The 21,284-nt window shown below is 27.9% G+C and overlaps 1 protein-coding gene across 1 annotated transcript in view; it reads left to right on the top strand.

Annotated features, from left to right (window-relative positions):
• The window catches only part of LOC107456643 (monoglyceride lipase), a 54,054-nt gene that overhangs the window by 13,648 nt on the left and 19,122 nt on the right, over positions 1 to 21,284 (top strand). The window contains exon 3 of the mRNA XM_016074552.4: positions 18,256 to 18,392. Within this exon, the coding sequence (XP_015930038.1) occupies positions 18,256 to 18,392 (137 nt within the window). The remainder of the gene's footprint in view (positions 1 to 18,255; positions 18,393 to 21,284) is intronic.

Genomic DNA, 21,284 nt, shown 5'->3' with positions numbered 1-21,284 from the left:
ATTTGCTGAAATTTCGAATAAATGGGTCTACTGATATGCTAGATGTCATATAAGCCAATTTAAAGAAAGATGTCGGTATACTTCCGTATTTTAAGTAAGCGTTACGTTGTTCATGACCAACAGAGGAGATATAATGTTCAGGTTATTTTAAAATTATAATGCACACCTTTTTAAATACAGTCAACACTCGATATAACGATTCCCATGGTACGAAAAAAAGTAGACGTTCTATTGAGAGATTGCTATACAGTCACTGATTAAAATTAATGAAAATATTTACATATATTTCATAAAAACTGGACTTATTCTGGCAAAAACATGCTATACTCTAAATGAAATTATGAAATTGACTAATATGCAGTTTTTAATATCAATAAAATAAAAATATTATTTAATTTAGTATATTAAAGGCTAAAATTACATTTAATTTTTTTTAAAAGGCATCTTATAATATTGCGCATAAAGTTTAGACAGTCATTCAATGCTTTTCTAGATTTTGAATTTTCGCTTTGCAAGAGCGATGTCATGAAAGTAATTCACTTTTTTTTTTCATCCTTACATTACGATATTTAGTTATTGTAAACAAAGAGCTTTTAGGGATCTTGAATAATTTGTGTTTTTTTTTCTGTCAGCTTCCTTTAGAATTTTTTATATGCTACACTGCATTATACACTGCTTAGTTGCAGCCATTTTCACTAAATACAGTCGGACTTCTATTTAACGAACCATTTTGCGAATTTCTCTATTTTGCGAATTTTTTTTGCGAACATTTTGGAAATTTCTTCGTAAAATAACTTCCAAATAGCGAAGTGAATTTTCTATTTAACGAATTTTTCTTTCACATCCACTTTCCCTATTTAACTTCCACTTTCCCCATTAAAAATTACTTTGCAGTTATAATTTTATACAGCAAATAAATATAGTCAAAATTGTATGCATAAACTTAGCTGTTTTTAGTTGAAAATGTATGTAACATAATAGTGTAACACTGGATAATGTTTTGCTCTATTCTTGTTTTCTTTTATGCCTAAGATTTATAAAATAGGTAGCAGATACTAGTTTACAAGATAAAGGTGTATCAATTGCTTTTTTAATTATGTCTAGCGTTCATGAATTTAAAACCCATTTTGTGTTGTTTAAGCCCTTTAAAAGGCGATTTTCTATTTAACGAATTTTCCATATATCGAACTTATTATCGGGATTTAGCAACTTCGGTAAGTAGAGGTTCGACTGTAATATGTGTCAGAAAAACAAGCAAAATTGAAAAAAAAAAAAAATAAAGAAGAAGAGAGAAAAGCAAATAATACCACGTGAGGTGAGTTAACTTCACATAAAATCACCTCCTGCAAAACTTCGCAGAAACAGTGAGTCTATTTTCAAACGAGAAAAATATGATTGATGGGACTCTTTGAAACGAAATTTTGAAATTATAGAGGAAACTCTGATTTCTAAATGACTTCAAATTCTCAGCAAGGGTAAGTAATCAATTTTTTCGCAATTCTTTTGAGCATAGACCTCCTTTAGAATAGGTGGTCCTGTCACTTTCTCTTCATTCATAGAGAATTCAAGATGTATCATGTAAATTGATCAGCAACAACAAAAGAAATAGTCGTTTGAATAGTTTTCCGGTGAGTTTTGTCATTGACTTGTTGTCAATGGAAAAATTTTAGTTCTGAAAGCACAAAAATGGTTTCACCTGTTTTTTGAAGTAATTTTCTGGGAATCAAAATAAATAAATCAAACAAAATTTCTGTCACTTTATTGGAATGACTGGAATGAGCGTAAAAATAACATTGTGTTAAAGGAACAGCAAGCTGGACTTTATGTTACAGTCGTTATAATGGAAAGGTCGCAGTAATGGATGGTCGAACTAATGAGCGTGGACTGTATAAAGATAATGAAAAGGAATTGATTCAGACATCTTTAAGAGTGATAAATGCTTTTTATTTCCTTATTCTTGTTCCGATCCGCATTAAAAAGTTAGAAAAATAAATGACGAAATTATACTCGTATAAGAAACATTCGCGTACGTTTTTTGTATCACGTTTATGCTTTTCTATGCAGGTAGATGGTTTGAGAGGGGATACCAGTAATCACAAAAATTACTCGTTGTCTCAGCAAATTTATTGATAATTTAACAAACAAAGATATAAATATAAATTTAGAAATTTTTTCGTAAATTTATTTATAATAGAATTTATAATCTTTTGTAATTATTATATAATAATAACCATAGAATTATTAAATACGAGTAAAGTAAGACTTCTCTCGGCCGATATTTGTTAATTATAGGTTCTATAACTTTAGTTTTTTATCCAATTGGTCCAAATATAGCAAGGTGTGCTGCAAGCTGCTATTTTCATACCATACGATATTTTACACATATTTTATTTCAATAATTTGTTTTAAAGAAAAAAATTTTTCAACAAAATGACGACATATTGAATGAAAAATGTTTTTACTGTCGACTATGTCAATATCATTCAAAATTCAATCAAAAACTATAAACACAATCAAAACTATCCTACGCTTTACGAAAACTTCATCAGTAAGTGTATACAGGGCTCAAAATAAAAATGTGACAGCCAGATAACTTTCAATCAAAGGATTGGATTTTAATGAACATGAAATCTTCGTGGTTCGAAAACGTAACTTTAAATATGCCAAATAATTAGTACATATGATTTTTTAAGTTATAAAATCAAACACAAAGTTATACTTTTTTTTAAAATAAACATACACTCTTTTCCAACTAATTAGGATCTTCAACTTTCAGAATATGGGTGGTAACCGAAATCTCTCTGGAAAATATTGCTCTTAAATTAGAAGAGCGATCGATAATATGGTTCTTTTAATGTTAATTTAACTGTTTGCACATTTCGTCATATATCTAAAACTGTTTAAAGGAATCAAAATATTTTTGCACACTTATAAAAGCAATTCAAAGTAATACGTATATTTACACTATTTCAAATTTTGCAATTTTTGAGAACAAAATTTAAAACTACGACTCTTTTTTAAACTTTATAGCTCAGAAACTGTTTCCCTAATTCTGCTCAACTTTTAATAAAATAAATAATAAAAAACAATAATAATCAAAATATATTTTCTAGGAAATTACCTTTGGATAAACGAGTAATAATGGTATATATTTCAAAATAATAATGCTATATATTTTACACGTATTCTAAAATCCTAGCTTTTGTCTGTTTCTGTTACTTCAATTTATCTTCCAAATATTGTCACTCTGTAATTACTTTGCTTTTATTCCTTATTCTAAGCTCAATGGCTCAGAAGACGGAATTAAAGCTTTCAGCATCTTTTATATCTTATTGACAGGGGGCACAAAAACTGAATGTGTTCCTGCTGCAAGTTGGAACAAAAGTTATAAAGGAATCAAATATATTTCCCTATAATTAAAAAAGAATTTCAATCTGTAATGTTTATTTTTTAAATTTATTTATAATTGTATAATTGTAAAAACTGTGTTAATATAAGTATATTGAAGGAAATCAAGACGCAATCTTCATTGATGTGAGGGAAAAAAAGTTAAACCAAGAACGGAAAGTAGAAAAAATGTTTTAAAAAAATGGTAAAATATAAAAAAAGCATGAAGTGTAAAAAATTACCCTATTTTACAAAAGAGGCCATGAAATGTAAAAGAAATGTCATAAAATATTAAAAACACACACAAACACACACACAAAATCTCAAAAAATTCTAAGAAATGTCCTGAAATCGAAAAAGAGTCCAACAATGAAAGAAAATGCAAATATTGTCAAAATTCAGGCCTAATTATTAATGTTGTTTTTTGTGTATTTTTGCTTCTCATGCATTTTTCAATTATATGTGGTTTATTTTCATAAAATTAATTGGAAGTGATTCAGAAAAATTAACATTTAAGATTTTTCTGAAATACCTCATAGATAGCTTAAACTAAAGATCGATAAAGCAATTTCTAGTTCACCCCATACATTACTAGATCTTTTTTTCTATTTCTTTCCCTTTTTTTCCTAATCTCTTCCAATGAGCCCAGCCAGGTGTGAACAATCTTTTTAATGTCCAAGAAGATTGAAAAATTATCCTCAAGAAAAGATGTGAAAAGAATAGCTTTCATTTTTTACATTTTCACAATGAACAAATATATTATTAAATTAAATGTTTTTAACAATATTTTTTATATCTTAAATGTTCAAGGGTTATAGTTTGCTTAAAATATCAGTTTGTATGCAAGAATTAAGCGAATATAATTAAGAAGAATAAGAAAACTCTTTATGCTGTTTATATAAAAGACAAAATCCAACGTTATAAGTCATAAATATTAAATTACAATAGTTGAAAATTGCATGGAGGATCGATGCTTAATTGGTGCATCATTGTCCTCGGCACGATAGAATACTTATATGCTTATTGAATGCCCTGTTTGATTCCTTACTGTTTGATTAACATGCTTAGTTTTTAAAAACTTGTAATGGTTGCCCTCTTTTGTAAAAATAAAAATATAGTTTACGTGAAAGTGAAAGCTCACACAACAAAGACGTTTAAAAAAGTTAGTCTTTTGTTTAAACTTTACTGAACTTTTAAAAGTAAAAATGGTATAAAAATTTATGCTTAATTCTGAGTAAAGTTTTATGATCTTAAAAATCAATATTATAGCATAAAATACACATTAAAATGTCTAGTAGCTGTAAGTCAAGCATTTTAAAAATTGTGTTTTCATAATGTATGTTGTATAATTGATATATACTTCAGTTGTATAAAATATAAATATAATTGATATACGTGATTAAAGTGTATCATTTTTGTGTTATCGTATAATTAAAAAAAAGAAAAACCACAAAAATATTAATTTACTTTCAGTTAAATAAATGATTTTTATTAAAGATATAAAATACAAATGTTTACACAGTATGATTAATACACACACACACCTGTCCATAATGACTTTAAGACTAACGACAACCAACATTTGATTTACTTTTAGATTGGATATAATAGTAATTAATTTTGTTTGGAAACATAAATTTACGCATTTCTATTATATTTTTATTTTTACCAGTATATGTTTGAAGAATATTTTAGCTTAGCTAAAAGTAAATATAGATCATTCATTGTTGTGGACACAAGTGTATATATATATATATATACATATACAAATTCGCGTAACTAATCCTAAAAAAAGCTTCTTCAATTTGGGTAAGATTTTGAGGGGTCCACCTAACACATGGCTAACTATTTAGTGATTGTTCCTTTAATTAAATTAGGAAACTGTACTCAATTAAATTAGGAATATTTTGTCATTAATTAAATTATATTTAATCACGATAAGTATACAGTTCATATTTATAGTTCCCAAAATAGACGGTGAAGTTGTTGTAATTTGGAATACGCTGCCCAAACGGTTAAACATTGCATTTTTGCGATTTTGGATATAACTTATAAACCGAATCAAAAAGTTTCTTGGATGCAATATAAACATATTTATCTGAGTTTTTTTTCTTAAGCGGTTTTAAGTAATAACTTATTATCTTTCATTTAATGTGTACAATTTTTTGAATTCTGGATATCGCTTTTAACCAGTAAATTTTTCACACCACAATTCGAGACTTTAGAACGTCTTTTAGCAAATGTAATATAAGTTGTTCTAATAATCCATTAAAAAATATTTTAGGTAATTTTTTTAAACAACTTATATTTCGTTGTGAAATAAGGTGAAATAAGGTTTTTCTTTAATGTAAAGATTTTTAAAGCTAACAGATTTTGTAATGAAGAATGTCATTTTAATGGTTTCAAACTATTGTTAAAATTGTGTCAAGTTATCCATGAAAACTTTATTTTATTTTCGACACAAAAGATATGAACAATAACTCAAGAAGAAACCATAAGAGTTACAAAATAAAGTTGTCTATTAAGAAGTTCTGACGCAGAGAAAGTAACCTTCTCGGAAGGTCACTCTTTGTAAACTCACTTAAATTTGATGATACGAGAGAAAAGGATTATAAAAGGTTTCCCGCTGACCAAATATGTTGAAATGAAGTTACAATGATGAACCAATAAAGAGAGTTGTTGACCCTTTTCACGGTAATATTGCACAATTTGCTACCTAACGTTCGTATTGCAGAAAATTAAGTTCATCTAAATCTTCAATTTGTCCTCTTATGTAGCGAAAGTTGCTAAGCTGTTTAATTGCATACATTTTATTTCAAGGCTTTTAGATTCAGATGACTGTATATAGTTAATTTTTCCACTTTTTTTTAAAATTTTCAAGGCTGTGTTTCTTAATGGCATTTAATTAAAATTTTTCAATTTAACTTTGTTTTTAAATTTTGCAATATCATAATACTGTAGTTAATATAATGTCATAATAAAGATAAGGAAGCAGCTATTAATATAATTAATTGTTAGGTATCATTATAAAAATCTCATACCTCTAAAATATAAAGTGGTAATAGAGAAAAACTAATGCGAATGTGATGTAAGCTGCAAAAAAATCCAGTTCAAATTACGGTAAAATGTCGGTACTTTTTACCGTAATATTTTTCGGAACAAAAGATATGATATACCACAATTTTTACAGTAATATTTATTGTAAAATCACTGAATTACTGTAGTAAGTCCTGCAGTAGACTGATCGTTAAGACGCGGTTCCCCGCAGATCACCGAAGTCAAGCATCACTGGCTACGGTCAGTGTGCGGGTGGGTGACCACTTGGATCAGCCTGCGTAGGGACCGAGGGTATGCGGTATTGGTCCTCGTTAAACTGTTCTACCGTAAAGTGCTCGACTTCGCATGCAGGTCGTCGGGCTACCGAAGCGGGGATGCCATCCCGTCTGCAGAGGATCAAAATTGAGATGGCATGTCTTCGGATCATCCTCAGGGATGTTTCTCAGACCGTCGCCAATAGCCCATTGTGCAGCTCTAGTGCGACATAAATGAACAACAACAACTACTGTAGTAAAATAATTATTACTATAAAGTATACGGTATAAAATTTTACGGTAAAAAAGGATTTTCAGGAGTATTAATTTTACAAATGATGCACCAAGGGTGCCGGGGTACTTTTTATCGTAATTTGAAATGAAATTCATTTTACAGTGTATTTAGCAATGCTATGGAAGCGGATAAAATAAAAATGATGCTGTTTCCTCACTTATTTCGATTTCATATGTTTTTTAATGAAATCGTAACAAGTATGCCCAAATATGTGGAAAGCAGTCAAACGTATAAGCGCTTTAAATGATGAAAATATTTAATTTCAAAAATATAAAGTCTTACTAATAATATGTTCCGGATAGTTAGACTCTGTTTTGATTAGTTTATTTGCTTAAGAATTTTTAACATGATTTTTCGGAATTTTCTGTGACAGACTTGCATTGAGAAAAAGAAGTGACAAAATTAACAGAATATGGTAAAAAATTACCGCTTTTCTTGCTTTTAGAGGACACCAAAGAGTACGATATTTTTATTATTGCGTTTTGGTAATGACTTCAAAATGTAATGTTTTGGTCTTGGCTTGTTTATTGTTCGCCAAGGTTTTGGTAATATAGAACCAATATGGTAATATAGCTACCAGAATATAGTAAAATTTACCGTGTTTGTGATTCTATAGGAACATCATAAAGTACGGTAACTTTCACCGAAGTTCTTTGGTAATGATTTTTGGTAAAATGCAGCAATAAAATCTGGTTTTATTACCATCCGCTTTGGTAGTAAATGTGGTTAAATTTGGTAATTTTGTCATGAAGATATCTTTGAGCAGGGCATTAAAACTATTTCGGTTCAATTTACTTTTCAGTTTGTATATTTTTTCTAAATGTGTTTGTATATTTTTACGAACTAAAAATTTAAAAACTGGAATTTCCGGTAAACCGTTACCATACGAATAGCAAAACAACCAAATATATGCTTTAAATACCGAATATTTTGATTCATTACTAATTATTTTATTTATTTACTTTTATTTATTTCTTTTACCAGAAATGTCATTGCTACACCGTGCGAAATTTTTTTTTTACCAGAAATATTATTACCATTCAACTACGGTAAATTAACAGAATTCTTCTCTCCGTGTATGATGATGTTTGATAATAAATTTTGCAAATCTGCTATTTATTAGCATCTCCACCTTTATAGAACCCCTGAGCGAGAGATTCGCACGTTTCCTCGTTGCTTTACTAGGGCATAACAATGATGGCAATATTTTTCTTTCTGTTACATTCAATGCAGCATAAAACTTTTTTTACGAAAATCATTTTGAAATGTGCACTTTTGTACTCCTTTTTGCATATAAGGTTAATGATGCGTCAAATCTATAAATAAATCAAGTCCATTCACTGACAACAGATTCGATAAAGTAATTTGTTGTTAAAATTTATTTTTTTGTTTCTATTCAACCAATTTTCTTCTAAAATATTCAGAAACAGTATGTTTAGAAATTCGAGAAAGAAAGAAATTCGTTTAAGAAATTCCAATATCTTAACGGAGTCTCGAATATAATTTTCAAAATGCTGCTCAAAATTATATATTCATTTCCAACCGGTAATTGTTGCGAATTTTTTTAGCAAAGAATTTGAAAAGGACATGAATTGTTCTTTATCTATCATACAGTAGATATTTTTTAGCCACTTTAATAAAAAATATTCACAGTTTAAAAGATAAAGCAATAAAAAGAAAAATATATGTTGCAAAAATGGAAAAAAAATCTCAAAACATTTAAAAATTGCTAAAAAAAACTATTAAAAGTACTGCAAAAATAGAATAGTTTTAAAATGATAAGCAAATGAATCACCGGTTTGAACTACCTTAAACCGGCTTGAACCACCTCGAAATTTACAAAAGAAAGTTCTCTTTAGCATTAAAATTTTATGCTACACTTATGACTTTTCCTTGTTAGACATAAATTTCATTTCGCTACGTTAAAGTAAAACTATGATATATAAAAGTATTTACTACTATCCATTACATAAAACTGAGGCACGGGAAACTAGTGTGTTAAACACACTTCAATTAATCACTTGAAAACATTATTCATGTCAATTTTCCCAATCTGTCATATTCCTGGAGCATACTAATAATAGAAAGGAGTATACTAATAAAGAAATAACTAACCGTCACCTGAGTCCAATTAATACAGTGCCGCCATTTTAAATAAACCGTACCAAGAAGCATGATGAAGATAAAAGGTAAAACGTAAAACATGGTAAAAGGCCTTGCCATCGAATTGTTAAAATTACCAAATAAATGGTACAATGATCATGGTACATTCTGAATTTTACAGTGTCGAATAGTTTTATCGCTATTCTTTATATCAATGGTTCCCAATGTTTTACGACTATGGAACCCTAATTGAAGGAGTATCTTTTAACGGAATCCCAAATATATAGCGGCCGTGAGTATATTAACCAAAAAAAAAAAAAAAAAAGAAAAAAGACTGCTAACTATTTTGATCATATTTAACGTAATTATTTAATTGTTGATCATGATTAACTGAAAAGCAAATTTAACGGAATAAATGGTTTTTATGCTATGCTCTAAGGTATTACGATGAAATTACCAAATTTTACCACATTTGCTACCAAGCAGCAAGGTGATAAAATAGTACTATATTGTTAATTTTATCAAAATACATTACCAATTCTCTTCGGTAAAAATTACCATACTTTTTGGTGTCCCATTAGATCTAGAAAAAAAGTAAATTTTATCTTATTCTGTTAGATTTGACCATACTTTTTTCTCAGTGTAAAAATAAATATATATTTTGAGTATGTACTTCATTTATTCATTTAGAGAGGGAATTATTGTAAAGCATCTATTTAACTTTCTGCAAGGAAACAGATTGAGGGACTCTAAAGTTATTTTATAATAGATTTGTTACGCATCTATTTAACTTTCTGCATGAAACAGATTGAGGGACTCGGAAGTTATTTTATAATAGATGGCAACGCATCTATTTAACTTTCTGCATGAAGCAGATTATTTCACTGTAAAGTCAATCTACTTACGGATACAGTCAAAAATAGAAATTAAATGGTTACGTAAACGGAAGTGGTTGGCATGTGATATCAAAAGGTTGATTAAAGTGAGTGAAATCAATTTTTGAATCTTGTTAGAACAAAGCGAAACATTTTAACTGTTTATTACAATTACTGAAATTTATTATCTATTATTGTGCTTCGATAACGAACATGATAAAAAGATAGGTACAGCAAATATTGCTTCAGCACTTTTATCTATGTTTTAGATGCATTAGAGATGAAAATTAAGAAACTTTCAGATTTTATATGATAGACAGATTTTAAATTAACCATAGCAAAATCATCTTTAAGTGCAATAAAATAAAGATGAATTCATGATAATTGTATTAAGTAACTTATTTAAATATTATTGGGGCTTTGTGTAAAAATCAGTATTGCTTTAGTATTGCTATATGAATAAATCTTATATTTTGCTTGAAATTAAAGGATTTCTGATTGAACATAAAAAAGCTTATTCTTGGATATGAACGTTTATTTTGACTGTTTAAAGCATTTTTATCAAAATTCATTGTTCAGTTATTAATGAAATACGTGTTTATTTGATCAAAGTGTTCCTTATAAAAAATTCCACGGGGAGGGTGGGCTTGTTTTCTATTGACATCGGGCTATCCGTTGGAGGTTTTCGAAGTTTGCCATTCCTCTGACAACATTTACATTAAGAAAGGCAGTTATATGGAGGCAATTTTTAATTTCCAAAAATCCTCAAAGGCTATAAAATAAGTATTTCACATTTAAAGTTGAGATTATTTTTATCAATTAAAGGTTTTTTTTTTCTCTTTCGTTTAGTAAATGAGACACACTTTTTTTTCCCCTAAAATGCAATTAAGCAGGTACCGATTTTTTTCGTCCTCCATCATTAGTGGACTCATTTATCGATTTTCATCCAAGGAAAATAACTTTTATTGCTTATTGGATAAGAAATTATCGCTTCTATAGTGCTAACTCCTTTTAAAAATTCGCAAATTGGAATATCGGGAAAAGATAAAGTTAATAGAAATTCAAAAGCATTTAAGTAGATTTCTAATTAATATTAAGATTGCTTATTCCGTAAGCGGAAAGAAGATTGAATGAAGTAAGCAGAATCGAAAATAATCTTCAAAACACAAATTTAGCTCAAAAGAAATAAAAGAAAATAATGATGTACTTGATTTGAAGTACGTACTACGATACACTGCACAACGATGATCGACATACTTTGAGTTTTCTTGGATGCTAAGAACTAATCTTAATACGGAGTGTCACTAACTTAAACTTATGAAAAAGTTCAAAACGATATTTTATACAATTATAATAATTATTATTTTTTTTTACAAAGCAGCTTATTTTTTACGCCAAGTGCAGTGAGATTCAAAGTCATGGTGAAGAATTTGCTAACGATATTTTTTGTTCTCTTTATCATTACAATAACCATCTCTCTCTCTTTCTCTCTCTGTCTCTCTCTCTCTCTCTCTCTCTCTCTCTATATATATATATATATATATATATATATATATATATATATATATATATATATATATATATATATATATATATATATATATATATATATATATATATATATATATATATATATATATATATATATATATATATATATATATATATATATATATATATATATATATATATATATATATATATATATATATATATATATATATATATATATATATATATATATATATATATATATATATATATATATATGAAGTTATAGAAAGATAAACTGATGCAATAAAAAGTCTTTTGTAAGAAAAAAATTTCCTTAAAAATTGAAAATATCATTTTTTTTAACATCATTGCTTTGTCAGTTCTTTATTGTATTGTTCATTTAGAAATAAAAAACCTTCTTGACTATGACCTTTATATGTTTTAGGAAAAAATAATACCATTGGTTGTGCTTCGCGCCATAGTCGTTACCCAAGCTATGTAGATCAATAGCTTACATATAATATGTAGATTAATATCGTTAATATCGTTTTTAAATATAAAAAGATATAGAAAGATAAACTGATGCATTAAAAAAGTCTTTTGTCAGAAAAAAAAGTTCCTTAAAAATTAAAAATATCATTTTTTTTAAACATCATTACTTTGTCAGTTCTTTATTGTTTATTTAGAAATTAATTCGTTGAAAACCTCTTCTTAACATTGACCTTTATATGTACTTGAAAAAAATAATATCATTGATTGTGCTTCACGCCATAGCCATTACCCAAGCTATGCAGATCAATATGTTACACATAATATGTAGATTAATATCTTTTAATTCTTTTTGAGCATAAAAATAAATAGGAAGATAAACTGATGAAATAAAAAGTTTTTTTTAAGGAAAAAATTTTCTTAAAAATTGAAAATATCGTTTTTTTTTAATCATCATTACTTTGTCAGTTCCTTATTGTTTATTTAGAAATTAATTCGTTGAAAACCGTTTTAACAATGACCTTTATATGTTCCTGGGAAAAAAATAATATCATTGGTTGTGCTTCACGCCATAGTCGTTACCTAAGCTATGTAGATCAATATCTTCCATCTATCAGTGCTTCGATTTCTCGATTACGTTCATATTTTTCTATAACGTTTGTGAAAAAAAATATTTTTTCTTTCTCAAAATGTTCTTTAAAATACTTATGCGTAAAATTCCTAAGTGAAAAATGCAGACTCTGAACAAATGTCGCAGCTTGAAATGTCGTCATATTTCACTCTCTTGTAACTTTACCATTTGTTTTTTTGAAAACTCCCGAAAAAGCATATTGTTATTGCTTACTTTTTCAACTTTTACATTTGTATTATTTGTATCGATTTTGTAACTAAAATTTTTCTCTCAGGTTGGTTTTATACTTTTGTTTTTTTAAACTATTACTTGTTAGTATAAATGGAAATCTTGGTCCCGATAAGAATAAATAAATTGAATTCCGAAAACAAACTCATAAACATATTTGAATTAAAATTTTTAGCAATTTAAATAAAAAACGAAATTATTGATAATTATTTTTAATTCACCATAAAAGTGAACATTCTTTTCAATATGGAAAATATATTAGTCATTAAACAGTTTTATCAAATTTTATATTCCGGCAAAATAAGACATTTGAGAAGTTTTGCTTGTAAAACAATCTTAGTACGCATAGAAAGAACGAATAATAATTCTAGATAAATTCCACCCAGAACCCACGACTCGTATGTGACACGTGACGCGTGGAGGCGTTCTCGTTGCCGCGTTTTTAAAAGTTAATTTCTATTATATTCTGAAAATCTGACTTATTCTCCCACTTTCCATTAAGCCAGTAAGTTAGAAAAATAAAATTTGGACCATAGGTTCCTTGTGAGATGAATAGAAAAACAAAAAAGCTTCATTTCGATATTTTGTAACTATCGGGGTAATTAGCCTAATTGACAGTAATCCTAAATATCAAAATAGGAGTCTCAAACTTCGGCTACGTGTTCCTAATCACATATAAAGAAAAAGCAAAAAAGTTTCACTTCGATATTTTGTATTTATCGGGGTAATTAGGGTATAACTATCCTAAATATGACTGTATAATGCTAAGTAACACACGTTTACCCAGTGGAAAGTCTCAAATTTGGACTATGTGTTCTTTATGAGATAAATAGGAAAAAAAGAAGTTTCATTTTGATATTTGTAATTATTGAGGCTCATCGGCTTAATTAGGGTATTTAGCCTAATTGGCAGTAATGCTGAATAACGTTTTTACCAAGATTGAAATCTCAAATTTGGAACACGTGTTCCTTATGAAATAAATAGAAAAACTGAAAAAAGTTGTTCGATTTCTTTCTTTTGTAATTATCAAAGTATTTTGTTGAGTAGTTAGCCAAATTAACACTGATACTTAGTAACATGCGAATACCAAGATAGAAGTCTCAAAGTTACATAATGTTTTCCTAGACAGAAAGAAAAACTGAGAAACTTTCATTTCTGTATTTTGCAATTATCGGGGTAATTATCCTAAAATTGACGCTAAACAACACGTTTTTACTAAGATAAGAACCTCAAATTTGAAACATGTGATCTTTATGAGATAAATAGAAAAACTGAAAGGCTTTATTGCGATATTTTATAGTTATCGGGGTAATTAGGCGCTACTACTCCAATTGTAAAATGTGCTGTATGAAACTTTACCAAAAAGATAGAAGTCTAAAACTTCGAAAGAATGAGAACAAGACTGGATCGATAGGACTAATAGTTAAAAAGTTTGGAGAATTTCAAGTATTAATATTAAAATTCTTCACCTATTTAAGTATTTTTTTTTTACGTATATATCTATCAATTTTTACATATAAAACATTAATTATTTCTAAACTATTAGTCCGATCAACTTACTTTTGAAATTATTGAACTAAACATAAAAACATACATAAGAAACATTGCTTCACTTATCCAGATAGCAACATCAATAATCGTTAAAAGTACAAAAATAGTACTTTTTATACAAGAAACTAGAACGCCTTGAAAATTAGTCCCATAGACTTGGTTTTGATCTCGGTTCAATTCAGTGTAAAAAAGTACATAGTATCTAATCGTTCGTTTTTCTTTATGGCCATATCAGAAATGTAGATAGGTATAAAAATTTTAATATTTAAAAACTTGAAAAATTTTGAGCTATTAGTTCTATAAATTTCGTTTTGGTCTCATTCGTCAATATGTCACTTAATGTCTTACATGTCCATAGAACAGAGTTCGAGCCCCCCCCCCCCATCACTTAGTGGAGGATTCAAATTTCAGACTGCAAATTAGGCCTAATCTGCAACTTTAAAACATATTTTCTCTTTTTACTCTTAATTATTCCGCATTAAGCCATTTTTTTTAAATCACGGGAACTGGCTTATTATGTATGTGTATTACAATTTTTGTTTTTCATCATAGAAGCCGTAAAAAATAATCCTTAGCAAAGGTTTTCTTTAAACAGATTCAAGGATTTCAGATAGGAAAAGGAGGAAATGACTTGGCTTAACTAGTTTATAAATAAGTTCTAAGCACGTGATGACGCACGTTATTTTGGGGAATCTATTTATCGGAAATTTTAACCACGTCATCTTTTTTAACTGCTCCTTTTCCTCAATTTTCTGAAACATGATGATTTTTGAATATATAGTAGAGGTAATGTATAAATGATTTTCTTAATTGCGATATTTTTTTAACGAAAGACAAATTTAATGGCAAATGATAAAGCTAAAACTATCCATGGAGGCGTTTTTCAGGAAGTTTTATAAGTATATCTATATAATAATCTTATCTGCTTAATCGAACATAAAAATGTCCTTGAACAAGCATATTAGTGTTCGTAAACAAAATAACTAATATAATGGCTGAATTTTATTTCACTATTTATGGAAACACATTTTTGTTTCAAAAATATTCCCTTAAAATCATTCATATTTGAGTAAAATTACATTTCTATAAGTTTCATATAAGTCTAATAAATCGCATCCAGTCTGTGGAATTGAACTGATTTCAGATTTTGTTACAGCAATTCGGAAATATTGAATCAGGAAGTGGTCCTTAATTTTTAGATTTCATTTATGCATTAGAGATTTTTAAGGTCAATGTCAAGGTCACGAAAATACTTTTAACAGAAAATTCTAAGTCTATACATAAAAGCTACGTATTGTGCGCAAGAAAAACAAAACTGATTATTCTGAATAACTATTGATTTAATGATCGGATCTTCACGTTCTACAACTCAATCGTAGTGGTCCGACAGGGTGACTTCAAATATGCTAATTAATTACTGCAGACGATATTCTAAGTTACGAAATCCGGCAGAAAAACAAACCTTCTCTGAATAAAAATGCTTTTTTTTTTATAGATTCGGATTTCAGACCCCCTAAGTATAGGGAGTAGCTGCAATCTGGGAAATATGGTCTCAATAGTTAGGTTAGGAAAGCGCTCCAAAATTTGGACCCAAAATTTTAATTTTACTTTTTGGATATATTGTCATATCTCGAGAACTTTATAAGCGAATTGAAAAATTTCGGCATAGAATTATAAAATTCGTTTATCTAAGATGATTCCATAAAAATAACATTTAGTATATATTTATTATTTTTTTTAATAATGGTAAAAAAAAATTTAATTGTAAAGTATATAATTTTTTACATGGTTTTAAAGAATGTAATTTACATCGCTTAATTTAAACTTGAGAAAAAGCGGTCGAATAGTTCCTGAGAAATTGAATTCTAAAAGTACGATTTCTTCTTTTTATTTTAAGTTACGAAATCAGACACAAAAACATACTTTCTCTGAATAAACATACCGGTTTTTTAACGGATTCGGATTTCTAATCCCAAAGTATAGGGAGTAGCCGCAATCTGGGAAATATGGTCTCTGTAGTTAGATCAGGGGATGGCTCCAAAGTTTGGATCACTAATGTTACATTTACTTTCAGCGTATTTCGCTATATCTCGAGAACTTTTTAAGTGAATTGAAAGATTTTTGTACACAATTATAAAATTCGTTAATCCAAACTTTGGAGCTCTCTCCTGACCAGACTATTGGGCCAAATTTCCAAAATTGCGGCTGATTTTCCCAGATTCCAGATTAAACTTATAGCTAGACTTCAACGTTTTATAGTTTGTTTTATCGAGTCTATCATAGGTGCAGATAGCTAATAATCTACAGATAAAACTACAAATTTTCTTTCAAATACTAATGAATTAGTTTCCTTTAAAATTGTACAAATGAAGCCTTATATTCATGGTTTCCTTACAAGTGATGTTGTACCTTTTAAGATAATAGATTATGCTTTAAAAAATGTACAATGCATTGAATAAATTTTTTTTCTCGTGCAATGGGTTTTTATTTACAGAAAAATAAAATTATCGAAAATTATACGAACATCCTTTTCATTGCATTACTTAAACGAATGATTTTCTTTGCTTTACTCTTGACAAACGGAACATTATCAACAAATTCCTTAAAGTTAGATTTTAGGTTGCTTTTTTCAAAAAAAAGTTAAGTTTAAGTTATATTAGACAATTTTGTTCATTCATAAATGTTTGTTTTTAGTTTTTTTTGTTCGTTATTTTCATATAATCTGTTTTAAATTATTGTTTATTATAAATTAATTTTTAAATACATATTCTAGTTCTTTCCCATCTTTCTCTAATTTTCCTACTTCTACTATCTCAATTCGATTGTAACTTTCGTCCTTTTTACCAAATTGTGATTTGCCTAATAAGTTTAAAAATAGAAAGAGAGAGATAGACGAAATGTAGCGATAGCAATGTAAAGATAGACTAAAGTAGATAGATTAGAGTAGAATGTAGAGATAGACTAAAAGAAAAATATAGCATTTGGAATATTGTTAGAAAATATTTTACACAATGCGGCTCAAGATAAAGGGTATTTTTATGGAATAATCTCAAGATTAATTCATCCTTCGTGAGTTTTCAAATCTGGATAAAGCTTGAAATGCGTGTTTATGAAAGTGTACGAAGCTCGAAATCCAGTTATATAAAAATGGACACAGCATTAAATGCGTGTTTAAGAAAATGGACACAGCATTAAATGCGTGTTTAAGAAAATGGACACAGCATTAAATGCGTGTTTAAGAAAATGGACAAAGCTTGAAATACATGTTTACGAAAACGGACTCTACAAAAAAGGCACCCTTTTGGTTGTCAACCAAAACTTCACTACTAATCACGTTAACTGTGTATTACGTGTTTATTTTTATTTAAACACAAAGCATATATTCTGGGCAAAGTCCAGGACTTTGGTGTTGGGGTGGCTAGGTATATTAAATATGCAACTTTTCAAGCGATGTCTTAGTATTCAGAATTCTAAACCACAAAGTAAGTTATAAAACACTGAATTCCTACAGCTTAAATTCACTGCCACTTTAATGAAATTATAGCACCCATTGCAACCTTGCACAAAAACAGTTGATGATTTTTAAAGTATTCTAAAAAAGACTAAGTTAATAAAATATACCAAGTAAATTTATTAGTTTCTTAGATTTATTCTTTTAAAAAAAGAACAATATTTAAAAAGAAGTTTAAAAAATGCAATCAATTGCTATGTCCATTTTCGTAAAGACGCATTTTGAGCTGTGTCCATTTTCGTAAACGCACATTTCGAATTGTTTACAGATTTAAACACTTGCTGACGTTACATAATCATACTGTATCCAAACTAAGAGTATTCATATTATAATTTAATGGTTCATTTAAGTTATTGATAATTATTTTTTTATTGTTGTAGCTGGTCATGGTCACAGTGAGGGAAACAGAGCTTTCGTAACGGACATACATCATCTAGTTGACGATACTGTTGCACACATTCAAATAATAAGGCAAGACTATCCAGACCTTCCACTATTTGTTTGTGGTCATTCAATGGTAAGAAATTTCATTAAAAGGAGTTTTTCTCATCACTATTATTTATCTACTTTTTTAGTCCCGTAAAAAAATTTTCCAGACCAATTTTAAATCGCTGGTCAACTTCATAATATTATACATTTATCATAGATATAAAGTGTGTGTGTAACATAAAAAGCTTGGACTAATCTTTTTCTGTCATTTCCTTATCTAAATCTAAACATTCTTCTTAATTTATTATTCAAAACTAAACGTTATCTCACACTCAAATATTCACCTTCTGTCGTTTAATCTATTTTTACTCTATTTTACTTCGATAAAAATAAAGCACCTGTTAAATATTAAGCAGAACAAGAGTAACACCAAATTATCAGAATATTGCAAAAAAAAAAAAAAAAAAAAAAAAAAGAAAGAAGGAAAGAAAGAAAGAAACTATATAATAAACTTAAGTTACTTTTAGAACTAAAATTCCGTTAAGTACAGCAGCGATACTAGACGGTAGACGCTGCTGAAAATAACTGTAAGAAAAATAACGCTGTTGGAAATAACAGTATCTAAATGCATAAATATTTTTTATAATCAGTCTTAGGATTGATTATCGAAATCTTCTAGGCTAGGATGGCCACATTTGATATGAAAAAAGAATGAGTGAAAGCATTTTGGTTAAATATTTCACAACTATTAAATAAAATACTTTGGAAAAAAAACCCAACCATTTTAAATCAATTGTTAAATAAATAAATAAAACTACTCGTTTAGGATTTTTTTTTAACAAAAAATCACCTAGAACAAACAGGGGATTGAATTTCATGGTTTCCCAGTGATGCAGTACGCTATTGAGTCTGTCTTATCTAAAATTCTCGTCAATTTATTAATACCGTGTCCTTGCCTTGTTATTGTGTATGCAATGTTGTGGTAAGGAAATATAGTTTTATTTTCATTAATACTATTTTTGATTAAAAAATATTTATCACTGAATAAAATTTCACCGTGCTTGCTTAAAGTACATTTTTAGAATTCTGTCAGAAATAAAGCAGTTGCGAAATTACAATTTTTTTTTATCCAAGAACGGAATGAACAAAACGCTATCGATATTTGTTAGATCAGTAGTGAGAAATAATGAGAGATCTAAAGTATCCAAACCAGTTTGATTGCCTGACAAATCTTGGAAGTCTTTTAATTTCCGCCTTTCACTTCCTCTCTCATTCCTTTGGCAATTAAGCAGACTTAGTGACTTACATTCTCGTTTTTTGATTACTGCTTATCCGGTATATTTCAACGTGTTTTTGGCATTTTCTTCGAATATTTAAGACCCCTAAAGTGCATACTTCGTTGACTTTATTTTTGACAAGCATTCTAAAAATATATTATTGATCAAGATAGTGAAAAAAGTGCATAAATTTTAGTTTAATAATAAGTAAAAAAAAAAGTGTCAAGTAAGCATTCATTTCTAAATTTTTTAAACATTATTATGAGCTTGTATACAATATAATGAAAACAACTATGAGCGTAATTTTTATTTTAAAGATTTAAAATTATTTCAATATTTTATAGGGAGTTAAATCATTCTATATCAGAAAATTCTTTTTCCTTTAAGTTGTTTTCTAAGCTACTAATTAAAAACGTAGTAATATATTGGTGGGTTTGTTTTCTCAATCTGCAGTACATCTCCTTAATTTTTAAAACTGCAATGTAAAATCTAGGCCAATATATAGAAGTACATCATGACAAAATTGACTTGTACTTATAGATTTGAAATAAAATCTATAGCAAGCATCGGTGGTTCAGTGGTAGAATGCTCGCCTGCCACGCGGGCGGCCCGGGTTCGATTCCCGGCCGATGCAATTATGATTTTAATATGTGTTACGATTTTCAATATTAAATTTTGTTTTGTCATATTACACTATAAATAGTATTTTATTCATCAAGTAAATAGTAATTTTTTAAAAAAATAATTATGAATATTTGTAATCATTTTTACCAAAAACAAATTAAACATTACTATTAGAGTAAAAACTTAAATAGCATAAATATTAGAATTAATTAATTATGATAGTTTATATCTCAGCCGTTCACCTCCTAAAAATATGAAAAATCTCGTATAATAATTTTTCAGAGAATTTCTCAAATTTAAAATCTCAGATTTGAATCTCAAATTACCATTTTGAAGTTGCAGAAATATCGATTTTGATTATAATATTATTCTAAGGATACTGAATTCACAATAATAGGTTTTAAATAAATGTATACTATCCTGCTTATGATTCAAATTGTTAAAGCTTTTTTTAAGTTAAAAACGGTCTCATTAAGGTAATAGGCTCTTTTAAAGTTTTTTTCTTCTTTTATAAAAGAAACTACTTTTTCTGTAGTGTCATTTTTGTTTAATTTTTATGGTATTGTATCCCTTTTCATTTTTTTGCTATTATTACATTATTTTGCTAGAGTATCTGCATTTTTTATTTTAAATATTCTTGAATTTGATAAAATTTAGTTTCAATTAATTAATGTTTATGCTTTTATTTTGAAATATATAAACAAAAAGTATTGTTTTGTTTAAACAAAATATATTTGAACTGAAGGTAAAAATTGGACTATCTTTTTTAAAACATTTATATAAGATATTTTTTTAAAGGTTATATTTTAAAACATTCTTCAGATATTAGTTCGATATTTTATTTTTTAACTTTCTAAATATATTTCAAAAATATTTGCTTTTTTCAGAAGAAATTATTCTTACATTTTTAAAAAAAAAAATTCAATAAAAGAGTAGCCGAAAAGTTTACTTATTGACCGAAAACAATTTTCTTTTTCATTTATTCTTTTAATTTATGAGTATTGAGCTTCTTTTAAATTTAACTAGATGGCAGCACTAAGTTTATTGACGTGAATTTTTCAAAAACTTTCCATTTCAAA

This window comes from Parasteatoda tepidariorum, chromosome 11 (genome assembly GCF_982258835.1).
Source record: "Parasteatoda tepidariorum strain Cologne lab strain chromosome 11, Ptep-v5.0, whole genome shotgun sequence".
NCBI lineage: Eukaryota > Metazoa > Arthropoda > Arachnida > Araneae > Theridiidae > Parasteatoda > Parasteatoda tepidariorum.
This window is presented reverse-complemented; position numbering and strand designations above follow the sequence as displayed.